The 13,548-nt window shown below is 38.1% G+C and overlaps 1 protein-coding gene and 1 non-coding gene across 2 annotated transcripts; one reads left to right on the plus strand and one right to left on the minus strand.

Annotated features, from left to right (window-relative positions):
• The first annotated feature begins 1,292 nt into the window (after positions 1 to 1,292).
• Positions 1,293 to 1,399, plus strand: LOC142181345 (small nucleolar RNA R71). The gene has a single exon (XR_012710012.1). It is a non-coding gene; the product is annotated as a small nucleolar RNA R71 (small nucleolar RNA).
• Positions 1,400 to 4,540: 3,141 nt separating this feature from the next.
• On the minus strand, positions 4,541 to 12,363 carry LOC107818109 (vacuolar protein sorting-associated protein 20 homolog 1-like). The gene is made up of 6 exons (XM_016644047.2): positions 12,004 to 12,363; positions 10,242 to 10,394; positions 9,681 to 9,833; positions 7,900 to 7,983; positions 4,938 to 5,103; positions 4,541 to 4,838 (listed from the first exon to the last, which is right to left on the minus strand). Exons 1-6 carry the CDS (start codon positions 12,103 to 12,105, stop codon positions 4,813 to 4,815), a joined length of 684 nt encoding a protein of 227 aa, XP_016499533.1. The 5' UTR covers positions 12,106 to 12,363; the 3' UTR covers positions 4,541 to 4,812.
• Between the last annotated feature and the right edge of the window lie 1,185 nt (positions 12,364 to 13,548).

A 13,548-nucleotide genomic window follows, 5' to 3' on the forward strand; every position in this document is an offset into this window, starting at 1 on the left:
GTCACCACTGCACTACAGGTCTGAGTAAGAGTAACTATGGCCAAGTCTTGAAAATCAAATTTTCGGGACATTAAGTCCTTCATCATTTTTGCATACCCAGGCATCTCTTTCAAAGCATCAATCAATGGAATATTTACCTGGATTTGTTTCAGCATCTCCAAGAACTTCTTGTATTGCTCCTCCTTTTGGTACTTAGCCAACCTCTGAGGGAAGGGTGCAGGAGGTCTCTTCTTCCCAATCATTTGGGATTGATCTTTATCAGCTGCCACCTCAACTACTAGTTCCTAGGCTGTTTCAGCTTCTTTTTCGGTCTCAATCTGAATATTATTTTCTTCCTGGGCAGGCTGGACGGTCACCTCAGTCAGTTTCGTTGACTCATCCAGCTCAATGGGCACTGGTATGAGTGTCTCCGCTTGTCTAGTTTCTCGAGCCCTTTCTTACTCTACATCCAAATCTCTACCATTATGTAGACTCACCGCCATCAGCTACTTCGGGCCTTGATCTTTTGGATTTATCTGGGTGTCTGCAGGTAGTGTCCCATGAGGATGATTGTTCAGAGACATTGAAATTTGGCCCATCTGCATTTTAATATTCTTGATCGTTGAATCATGTGCATCTACTCTCTCACTAATCTTTGCATTAAACCCAATAACCTGCTGTATCATTGCTTCAAGTCTAGCAAACTCATCTTCCTGTCTTCCACCATGTTGCTGCTGATGAGGAAGATGATATCCCTGCGGCCTTGGGTAAGGTGCCATATTGTTAGGGGTCTCATACCTTTCATGTTCCCATTGTTGAACTGTGGTTGGGCTGGCTTGTACTGCTGATTCTGTTGGCCCCAATTCTGACTACCCAGTCTCTGGCCTCCATAATTCGACACATAGTTCATATCTTCAAGGTAGTGATGATGATCATGTTCTGCATTCCACTGGTTACCAATTGGCTGACTAATGCACGATGTGCACAAGCCCCCATTGGTAGTATCTACAATGTGTACCTACTGCTTCTGCCCTAACTCTTCCACCTTTTTGGTGAGTATGCTCATATGTGTCAATAAGGTGGCGATATTTTCAGCCATAGAGTTGGATGGATCTAAGGGCACTAAGTGCACCACTGGAGTGATAGGTGCATTCCTGGTTATCCATCCTGAATTCTGTGTCATCTTGTCAAGCAAACCTTGGCCTTCTCTCCATATTTTGCTAAAAAATGCTCCGCCAGCTGAAGCATCAACAATGTTCTTCACGCTATATGACAATCCCATGTAAAACCGTTGCCCCAACATCAGATCTGGAATACCATGGTGCGGACATATAACCAGCATCCCCTTGAAACGTTCCCATGTTTCATGCAGTGTCTCCATTGGTCTTTGTTTAAAACTCAAAATTTAATCATTTTGTTGAGCGGTTTGTTGGGTGGGTGGAACTTGTTCACGAATTGCTTGACTAACTCCTCCCAAGTTGTTATGGAATTTATGGGGAGTGAGTTTAGCCAGGTTTGGGTAGCTCCTGTCACTAAGAATGGAAACAATAACAACTTGATTACTTCCGGAGTTACGTTGGGCTGCCTTTGGGTTTTGCAGATTGACAGGAAATTCTTCAAGTGCTATTGAGGATCTTTGACTTGTGACCCCGAAAATAGTCCTTTGTTCTGCAACAAGTGCAGCATGTTATTCGTGATTTGGAATGATTCAGCCTGTATCTGCGGGACTAAAATCGAGGTGGCCAGATTTTCAGCTGTGGGTTGTGTCCAGTCATAGAGAGTTGCCTCTGGCACAAGAGGTGCCACTGGCGCTATTAGTACAGCTGGGTTCTCTTCGTGATCTCCCATTTCTGTCTCGAAGTGTTCAGTTGTTTGTTTTTCCGGTTGGCCCGGTTCAAGGCCTTGAAAACTTTCTCATGATCTGATAATGCTTCAAATAGTTCACCAATTCTCGATGAGTTTCTAGGCATGCACCTGTGCAACCAAGTCAACAAACGTTAAAATTTCAATGTAAAGATTGGGTATAGATAAAATTGACTACACTAAGATTATTTTTTTTGTAATTCTTTCAATTGTAATTGATAACACCGTTAAATTCCCCGGAAACGGCACTAAAATTTGGTCACACCCAACTATGCCTTATATAAAGAACACACAGACGTTGCAAATATAATCTGAGTATTTAGCCCAGAGTTGAACCCACAAGGAATTAACCTATCAATTACTTCTCGTTAGACTTACTAAATTCCACGGAATCAACTTCTCAAACGTTGTAAATACAAAATTGAGGGTATTTCTACTAACTACGAATGAATGTAAATAAGCAACTGAAAAATAACTATAATTGAGTTGTAAACTATTAAGAGAAGGTTCTAAGACTATGATTTCCCCTATTGATGGACTCTCTTCCGGTTATGCTTCACATAGATTCACCAAATCATCTCTATCAATTCTTACTACCGTAAATCTCTCCCGAGTAATCACGATAATCTACTAGACGCACTCTCCCGAGTTACGCTAACTGGTTAATTTATTACAGCTCACTTTAGATTACACCCAAGACTTCGTTATCCCTGATTCCGCCTTTAAACCCGCAATTATTGATCCTTCATATATTTTGGGAGTGGTGTTGTTCAACAATTACCTAAATATGCACTCTCTCCCGAATTATGCACATTAAATAGGCACAGCTAATTGAGGATCCTGTCAATTAACTACAACAAGCACGTAGTTGAACAAATAGAGCTTAAAATGGCAAACTATATTAACATAATCAAGAAGTTCATCCTTCAATAGGTTCCATCAAACCTTAGACTAAATATTTTGCTATTCATACTAGTGTTCATCACAACAATAATCAAATTCATCACAAATCATAAAACAAAAGAAAGAAAGGAAGAACTTGATGTTGAATTCTCCTTCTTGCCTCTTGCCTCTCCTTTTCTTGCACTAAGCTATGAAAAGCTGCATAGCCCCTCCTTGGGCGAGCTTGACCTTCTATAGGTTAAGTGAATTTTTCCCCCAGACTTCCAAGTTTACCCTTGAAAATTAATATTCCGGAACTGGGCTAGCGCGGCCGCGCTAATGGCCGCGCTAATGCCCTATCATTCTGCCTCGACCATTTGGTCTAGTGCGGTCGCGCTAGTCCAGGCCTTCATTTTAACTATTCTTTTTCTTGTCTTCTTGCGTACTCAACTCCTAGGGTTTTTTTTCTTGCTTCAATGTAGCTCTAATCACAGCTTTAAGGCCTCATACAAGCTCCTCACTCCTGTAACGTGTGACATTCACAATTAGAGTCCATTTTTCATCATTTAACTATATTATAATATTGAAACATAATTAAGCTGGGGCATAAACAATCGCCAAATTACATAAATCTAGCCTATTATCACTTTGCTTAGAGCGCATTGTGCGCAGTAAGGCAAATTGTAGGGAAAATTCAAAATAGCCAGATTTACAACTGGTCGTTCAAAAATAGCTCAGTTTCAAAAGTAATCGAAATTTAGCCACTTTTTATGTAAAGATAAATCTGAGCGAAAACACTGTTCAAAACCCGAAAAATACGCCAGTATATTATGCTGGAGTTCTAGCATAAGTATACTTGAACTCCAGCATATTATACAGGAGTTCCATGATAAGTATGCTGGAACTCCAGCATAATATGATGGAGTTCCAGCATAAGTACACTAGAACTCCAGCATAATATACTGGAGTTCTAGCAAGTATACCGGTCCAGCATAATATACTGGAGTTTGGAGCACCGGTGCTCTAGTCTGCAGTATATTATACTGGAGCTAGCAAAGTATATTGGTCCAGCATAATATGCTAGAGTTCATACACAGGTGCACCGAACTCCAGTATATTATGCTGGACCGGTCTCTATTGCAGCAAAATAGTGGATATTTTTCATTGACTTGGTAAACGTTGGCTATTTTTGAATGACCAGTCCGAAACTGGCTATACCGTGCTATTTTTACCAAATTGCACAATCATAGATCCATAAATTGATGCACAAAACGGCAAACATATCCAAATTTATCACTCTTGAGCGGTCACGCTCTCATCCAAAAGTTAACATTTTCTCTTGTATTATTCTTCATTGAGTTCTTCCCTTTTTGTACCGGATAGTCTGATAGAATTTTATTTAGGTTTGTTAATAGTCTATGTTGTGTTCACATTATTATTTTGCATAGTTTTGTGTTATTGTACTTTCACTTATTCGTTGTTGTTATTTTCTTTCTGGCACCTTTTGTTGTTATATGTCTTTTTTTTTGTTTCTTTTCTGATATTATTCTCTCTCCTGTTGAGCCGAGAGTCTCCCGGAAACAGCATCTCTATCCTCTTCGGGGTAGGTGTAAAATCTGCGTACACTCTACTCTCCCCAGACCCCACTAGTGGGATTTTATAGGTATGTTGTTGTATTCTTCATTGAGCGAAGGAAAAGGCAAAATCTTTCTTATCCAATATCAATCCAGGGATATTAGGCTAAGCATGTAACCTAGCCGCTTCTATCATCAAAATAGGATTAGTTAGATTGTACTAAGATAAATCGGCATCAAACTGAAGCAGAACCAATTAGTTTCTTGCATTTTGTATCAAGATAATAGAAGGGAAACAGCTCAGATATGCCAATCGAAAATACTGGTCAATGACTCAGAAAACACCCTGTACAAATATGATACCTCGAATATGATGTCAGCAACAAAACCAACAAACTGTACAGTCACAAGAGAGAATACAAAAACCTCCAAGATAACCAAATAACGGTATACGTTACATGGAGTTAAAAATCCTTTTTAACATCAAGAGAACTTCAACCAAGATGCAAAGAGATCAAGCTGGTAATGGTTCCTCCATAACTGTGCAAAATTGGACAGACAAAAAAAAGATTATTAGAAGACATCGCTTATGCAGATAAAGCATGCTTGTATAGATTCAAGTAAGAGAAATGGAGAAACCTTTCTTTCGCATAGTAACTCCTGCTGAAGTATCTTCACCATCCTCAGTAACAGCATCTGCAATGACCGGAGCTTTTGTAGGTACATCAGGAAGATCCAATTTCTCTTCCACATTTTCAGCAGATGGTGCTGCAGAAGGAACTTCTGGCAGCTCTTGCGCAGTTAACTACAAAAAAGTTTAGGCATCAAGTAAATGTCAATAATTCAAGTAAAAAAGGAACGATGTTGATGTTCCAGCTGGAAACTGGAGAGTGGAAATAGAAAATGATCAACTGAGAGGTATTGGAAGAAAACTAAGGAAAAAAGGAAAAAGAAAATATTTTACAACTAAAATATCTTCTTTCCTGACGTTTTAAAAATATAATATTACTTCAGAATAAGAAAGTGTTTTTAACAACTCTTCAGAGCTAGCAACTTCTACGTGTACGTTCTCTTTAACATTTCTCGCTAGACTTATTCTTTACTGGACATCTTTTCGGTGGTAAAATCAATCCACAACCTATGATGATTAACACTGAACGTGCAGAAGATATTTGCTAGCAGCTTCTGACACTTAGACTCTTGAAACAAGAATAACAGAATCTGCCTATGTCACTGAAGTTTGTAAAACAAATCCGAAAAAATTTGTGCCAAACTAATTGTTTGTGGGATGAAATAAGAGAACAAATTGACAGCTAATTTAAGATAATCTTATCATGCTGAGGGAAATGAAACACTGCACAAATAATCAGTTGCAAACACATTCTCATGCAGCGAAGTCTTTCCATTTCTCAATTCAAGTACCGCTTGTTACCACCAAATACATCAGACTGGTGATGACAAGAGATCACACAAATAATGTCTATGATAGTATCAGTATATCAGCGGTGAGGAAAATAGAAGTTTTTCAAGGTGTTGAAACCTTTCACGACCTCCGGGGGAATCTTCTATACAGTTGTTAATAATTCCATCATTTGCTCCTCCAAATGAAGGAGAAAGCATCAAGAGAACAGTTTCTAGCAGGCTTACAGTTGTCTCGTAAGAGTTTCAACTATGTGGCTTGAGAACTAGCTTTTGAATTTTTTCAAATTGAACAAGATAATAAACACAGCCACACCTACTTCAGAAAAATACATTCAAACGTTTTGTCATTTACTGATTGTAGCACACTGTCAGACTGGATATTGGAATCAATCATTTAAGTGTGGTATCTCTTCACTGAATGAGAGGGAGACATAGAGCGGTGCGTGCCTCTCCTGGAGGCACACCTTAAAGCAAGGTGAGTGCCTCACGTGAAGAAGCAAATACCTCAGTAATGCTCATATTGACGCATTTTTGTTACATTTCGACACTAGCCCTGAGGCATGTCTCGGCTTTCCTTTTCCAGAAGTTGGTTGGATCATATTGGCCCGCATTAGAAACCAAGAAAGTGGAGAGCTGTGGGGTTTCAAGGGCATGTACAGACCGGTGGGCAAGGGGTCTAAGGAAGGTTATTGGGAGGACATGTCTTCTTCTCCAATGGAGTGGTATATTCCTTGGGTTTTATAAGAGGACTTCAATACTATAAGGTTCCCTAAGGAAAGAATGAGGTGTAGGACAATGACTAGTGCAAAGGAGGATCTTTCGGAATTTATCTATATATAATTATCTTCTTGTTGATCTTCCATATATAGGGACAAGAATTCACATGAGCCAAGGCAGAGGACTCAACATCAAAGTTTGACAGATTATTGGAGTTCTTAGCATGGGAGGAGTTGTCACCGAATGTGCTCAGATTCCATTCCCAGCTCAAACCACTCACCTATCATGCTAGACGGAAGTAAAGGTAGATGCATGAGAGCCCCTTTTAAATTCGAGAACCTGTGACTGAAGGCAGTGAATTTCAAAGGCAAAGTAACAAGATAGTAGAATAGCTACGAGGTAATGGACAAACAATCATTTCAGCTTGCTAAGAAGATGAAGATGCTAGAAGGGGTCATCAGTGTGTAGAATAGAGATGTTTTCGGGTGGGTAGAGGTGATATAAATGTATTACAAATGAGCTAGTGAGGAGGAGAGAGTGAAAGAGTGGAGAGAGTTGGGGGAGGGGGAATGAGAGAGGAAAGACTTGAAAAGACAGCTAGCTATGCCAGCAAAGCCGAAGAGGAGAAACAAGCTTGAAACAAATTGAGAGTAGTGCTGTTGGAAAAGGGAATTCTAATACAAAATTCTTCAATAAGGCAGCAATAGCGAATAGGAAGAGAAATTTTTCAGAGTTTGTGGGTGTGAAGAACATGTGGTTTTTGAGTTAGGTTAAAGATGCAATAGTGGGATTTTATGTATTATCCACAGAGGAGGCTGGCTGGAGGACTAAGTTAGGAAGGCTCGAGTTCCACCTAATAGAAGAGGATAAGAGGGAGTGGTTGAAGAGAGCGGAAACAAGAGGATAGGTGGAATGCTTACGATCACACAAACTGGTTCCTGGACTTCATAATGTGGAAGATGAGTTTTAGGATAGGTGAAGTGATTAGGTAGCGGATTCATGGTTCGGTTTTCATCTAAACAGAAACCAAACCAACTATATGGGTTTGTTAAATATACTAACTAACCAAACCAACTATAAGAGTTTGTTAAATATACAAACCAAACCAAACCAAATAGAGTCGACAAGACACAAGGGGCATATATGTTGCCCATTAGCGCTAATGTGGGCTATAAGGAAAAAAATAAGAGAGCTTTTACTGGGATAGAGAATGACTTCATGCGTTTGAGGAGTAATCTCTTATTTCTAGCTTCCTTTTGTGTACCGTGAGATTTCAATTTGAATAGAAGACATTTCTATGGAGAATCATACATTTTTTGTAGGTTCTCTACTTTTGGTGTACTACTTGTATATGGGAGTTGTTCCCAGTATTAATAAATTTATTTACCTATAAAAAAAATTGGTTGGAAAAAAATAAAAAAAGAGCTTTAGCACAAAATTCTTGCACTAAAAGCAAACTGACCTGAGATTTGAGATTCTCAAATTCTGCTAAAACTTCATCTTCATCTTCTGCAGATAGCTTCTCTCCAAGAATTGCATTGATTTCCTGGCAAAAGGGAATAGCAGTCAAGTAGCCAAACCAAAGGAAGTTAAAAATGGAGAATGCTGTACGGTAAGCTGATATCTTTCGAGATAGCACTTGTTATTCACTACGAGAAAATAAGCAGCAACAGTAACATACAAAATAGAACATTTCTGTTCATCAAACTGAGTATTGCAAATTCAGAAAAGAGAAGAAAAAGCATGAAGATATAGGGGGAGAAAGAAATGAAAATGGAAGTGTAGGAGTGAAAATGTCCACCAGCATATAATCAACCCCCTAATCTTCATATGTTGCACCTAGTAAAATCACAAGCTAGAAGATCAAGGTGCATGAATGATGAGCTTTCACCTATCAAAATTACTAAAAATGCTTGGAAACAGTTTAAAATTAGTTAGCAAAAAGAAGTTATGAACATGGTTAGGTACTAAGTGCAAGTGACTAATTGAGAACAACTTCTTGGAACCTCACCAGAAACAATGAGAACATGCAATAAAATAAAAGAGTTTTCTTTTTGAAGCTCTAGAAAATCCCAAAGTAAAAAGGTCTACTTCTTAATCAAGTCCACAATGAAGAAAACAAGAGTGTTTTAATGCATTGTAGATTCTTATTTGAGACGTATTATTATTTAATGACCCCATGTGAATTGCCAGAAACATGAGAAATGTATGGCTAACCTAACAAAAAAGATCTCCTTTTGTTTTGATGACGGAGGTGTTCGGCGCTGGCTTGTGCGCACCTCGATTATTCCACCAGGTATCTGCTACCTCCCACTAGTACAAGTACCGAGTATATCTACCTACCAAGCTTAGGCAAATGAGAAGAAATCACCTAGTGTTTCTTTTGCCTCTACTAGGATTTGAACTTGAGATCCCATAGTTCTACTCCCACTCAATTGACCACTAGGTCATACCCTTGGGTATAAAGAGACAAAAAGATCTTCTTTCAAAAGAGAGTCAATTCTGAATTCTTATATGTCCGATGGTTCAAGACTGAAATAAATTTCAGAGATTTTCCCGACTTTGTCCATGTCAACCCCCCCCCCCCCCCCAATACACCCAGTGTAATCCCACATAGTGGGGCTCAACAAACAATTTGAAATATTTTTAGAACAGGTCCATAGGTATGAGCATTTGATGACAATAATACTGATTGGAATAGGAAAGATGATGCAAATAGGTAAATAAGAGAGAGGATCAGGATTTACATCAATTAAGGGAAGCTGCCTAACGTATATTGCTCAGAAGGAGCAAATTATCTGATTCATGTGCACACTGATCCTTCCCTTATTCAACATTGACAAAAAAATTCTGCTATGATCATTAAAAGTCCTTACGTTATATATATCTAGACTGTTCCCCATGATAAAACCACTGAATAAACCACAGAGCAGTAGTTAATTGGCTATTATCTATTACAAGTAACCTTTTTAAAAGGTTATATGCCTTCACACTACCAGTATATCATTTCAAAAGTTTGAAAAGGAAAGGATGCGATGAAATGAAGATTTGACCAGATGGAGAATTATTTGCCATTTGAACTTTCAGAATGAAGAGTATTGAACTTTTTTGGAGTGTATCAACATTTCCCAAAAGTAGACCCTGAATATTTCAAGCGGAAGTTTTCTGTTTTTTTTTTACAGGTATTAAAGACTTCCCAGATATCACACAAGAAAAAAAGAACCATATTGTGAAAGAGCTTACATCTTGATAAGCTTTTGCCTCTGCTGTATCATCCATTAACTTTTGAACATCCTCTAGGTTGATCTCACTTTGTATTGCTTTAATTGCACTATTTCCGGTTTTCAAACTCTCGAACACAGCCTTCTGCTTGCTTGCTAGTTCTATATCTGCCAACTAAATAAATTTGTTTGCTGAATCAGAAAGCAAATGAATATGCTTAATAGAAAGACTTCTTCTTTTTCTACAACAACAACAACGACCCAGTATAATCCCACAAGTGGGGTCTGGGGAGGGTAATATGTACGCAGACCTTACCCCTACCCCGAAGGGTAGAGAGGCTGTTTCCAGGAGACCCTCGGCTCAAAAAAGCAATAGGAGATGATATATTAGTGCCATAAAAATGCGTAATAAAAATAACAACAATAACAACAACAATATATAAGAGATATGAAATATGAAATACAGGATACAAAATACGAAATACGAAATAGATGGCTGGTATAGTACAACTAGAAGGGAAAACCCTGCATCAATAGACGACCAGTGACAAGTATGGAACTATATTCAACAAGAATTGCTTACTTGCTGCTCAACATTTATGAGCCAGACATCAACTTGCTTTAATAATTCTTCCTGCACTTTTTTCTTTTTTAATGCTAAAAGTGCTCTCTCTTTTTTCTTTACACGTAGCAAGTCCTTTGCAGCTTGTTTCTCAGCTTCAATGACAGCATCCAACTGAAAGCAATAACAGAAACTGGCGTGAGACCAACATATAAATTCAGTAATTTTTTTTTTCTTAGTTTAAGATTATGAACAATTGCACTTTACTAAGAAAAAAAATACTAGAAAAATGGAGAACGTTTTAATCTCTCATGGATGACCACCTTATCTCTCTTTCGTGGAACTCCAAAAACTTCTTCTACCTCATACAAAATCCGACATAAAAGCCTTTACATGGTGCCTAATTTATGGGGAAAAAACACTAGCTGTTACAGATTTTGAAGCGCAAAACAATGAATAACTACAGTCTACAGGTGTAAAAAGGGGGAAAAAGAGCCTAGTTCAGTTTGTTCTAGCATTATGTCTTTTCAAGGATCTGTGGTAAAGGTTGTCTTGTACCGTGGGGAAATTGCGGAGTCAAACACAGCAGGTTGAGCAACCTTTTTATATAACTAAATATAAAATTCGTGAACTTGAGTAAAAAGAGTAATGAACTCTAGTTTCTTAGTAAAGGAGAAGAACGAAAATTCAAACCAAGTTTAAAGGACCCCCTCTAATCTCTGGTAAACAAAAAAAGGTGAAGGGGGGATCAAGGTGAGACTGTGAGAGAAGCATGCCTCCCGATGTAAGCAGTAATATTGATATCGAATTGCGCCGCACTTATATAGCAACCAAAAAGATACTACTTGCAACCAGAGGCGGACCTATGTGTTATAGTGAGGGGTCACCGGACCCCGTAAGCTTTGGCAGAAATCTTGCATATGTATATGTATACAGTGTTATCAAAGGCGAAAAGTGCAAAAAAGCTCTAGGTATGTTGGAGCTTTAACCACAAAGCGCAAATATAGCATGGGCTTCAACGAAGAACGGTGCAAATGGAGAAAAATTGCAAATATGTATGTGTAGTCCAAAAATAATATCTATAAGCATTAATACCAAATATATGGACTAAGAAATTGAAGAAAATTTATAATAAAGTGAAATATCAATTGTTTAGTGTGGCCTCTTTAGGATTACGCTCATTTGCAAGGAAAAGTATGCCTTAGAGATTTGATGGCAATGCTGAAGTGCCCACTAAGTGAGGCGAAGAGCTCAATATGTTTTGAGCCCCGCTTCAGGGCTTAAGCGCGCCTTTGATAACACTACCTTGAAAATTGTTAATTTAAAACACATGGCACCCTGAACACTAAAAGCCTTTAAGGGCACTGGTTGAGAAGAAACTGTGCCCCCATCGCGTAAAAATCCGCCTATGATTGCAACTTCTGATCATCATTTTACAACAGAAATATTGTATGTACATATGTCCCCTCTGTGTGTATAAATTAGTGAAGAAAACTAAGAAACTAACTCCCTGGATATCCTCCAAAAGGATGAACCCAACAACTATGCCTTAGTCTCAAACAAGTTTGGGTCGCCTATATGAATCTCACTGACCATGATTCTACCAGCAAATGAGTTGATAAAATAAGGCAGTCTATATTAAATATTAAATACTAGCACAACAAAACTAAAAGTGCATTTAAACACAAAACATAACAACAACAGAAAAGAGAAAAACAAGAAAGACAAAACCTTTCTCAATGAATCCATAAACAATTGTAATTTGCAATAAAAGGGTATATACCTGTTGCTGATATTGTGCAAGTTTACGCCTTTGGGTCTTCAAAGCCAGAATTGCTTTATCTACTTCTGTGATCTTGGGTTTCTTGACAAATAAATTTCCCATGTTTAAAAAGTACCACCCACAAAAAAAGGAAAATCTCAAAGGGGCAGTAAAAAGAATGATTTTTTCTATTTTCAAACTGATGATTCTGCTATAATTATGAGGTTTTGCATCTCCAAAGCAAAACCCTTTGGTCAAAATGTAAAACCCCTCTTTTAAAAATCCGTATAATTGATCTCCTACGGAGATGGTAGAGGCCTTGTTGGATGATGGAGCTGAGATTCAGGGGACCAATTTTGACAATACGAAGAAATTACCCGGATCAATATTAAAAATATTAATAAATTAAATTATGATAGGACTTGTTTGAACGATCCTATTGCTTTAATAAATTTCAATGCGTTTGCATCTATACTCGCTTTTTGTGTTACGTTTTAACTTGTGCCCGTTTTGCAAAAATAATGGCAAGCGTACCCGTTTTTCCGCATAACTTCAGCATACGGGGCTGAAGTAGCAAAGACAATCACGCAAAATTTCAGCATTCTAGTAGCCGGGCCTAAAGTAGCAAGTGTGCTGAACCAAGTGTGCTGAAGTTTTTGCTTTGTAACTGGCGAAGTTTTTGTTTTGTAACTCGCGAACTTCAGCTCTAGAGCTGAAATTTTTGTTTTTGTAATTAGCGAGTTTTTGTTTTGTAATTGGCGAAGTTTTTGTTTTGCCTTAGCTATTAATTAATAATATAGACTGCAAACAACAACGAATTCCAGAAACTTCACTACTAAAGGAAGCATATTCCAAACCATTGGCTTCACAATATGTGCAGTTCAAGATAGTAGACGATTTGCGTGAAGATAGGACGTAAAAATGAACCAGCTTGCAAAAATGTAAATACACGATCCCATTGTTATCATCTAACAAATCTATCTATGCACAATCCAATCCAAAGCACATAAAATAGGAAAAATTTCACATAAGAACAATTGGGCTCTCTACTTTTTAATTTTATAGCTCATATTTATGGCAATCATTCCATGAACTGAAGTTCCATAGCAGCACCAACAACAGCAGAAAAAAGAAGAAGAAAACGAAGGAGGAGAAATGGGTTGAAGTTATTTAAAAAGTGGGTACAAGTTAAAAAACATTTAAAAAAAAATGGGTATAGGTTAAATGGGGACGACCAAATAGGGTGCCCCGTGTAATTTTTACATTGTCATCTTATTTGTCAATACGATATATCCAATAATAAATTCTCTATTAAATTAAAGAGACTTATTGTCACACCTCCTTTTTCATCTATACCCCGCAAGGGCGTAAAGGAGTTTTTCCAATTAAAGGACAATCAGAACGGGATTTGGTTATTAAAATTTCAGAGTCGCCACTTGAGAGATTAATGGTGTCCCAAGTCACCGGTTGTATCCCGAACCGAGGAAACATATGACTCTGTTAACAGTCCGCGAACCAGAAATCCGAGTAAGGAGTTTTGTTAACCCGGGAGAAGGTGTTAGGCAT

The sequence above is a fragment of the Nicotiana tabacum genome, chromosome 5 (genome assembly GCF_000715075.1).
Source record: "Nicotiana tabacum cultivar K326 chromosome 5, ASM71507v2, whole genome shotgun sequence".
Taxonomy (NCBI): domain Eukaryota; kingdom Viridiplantae; phylum Streptophyta; class Magnoliopsida; order Solanales; family Solanaceae; genus Nicotiana; species Nicotiana tabacum.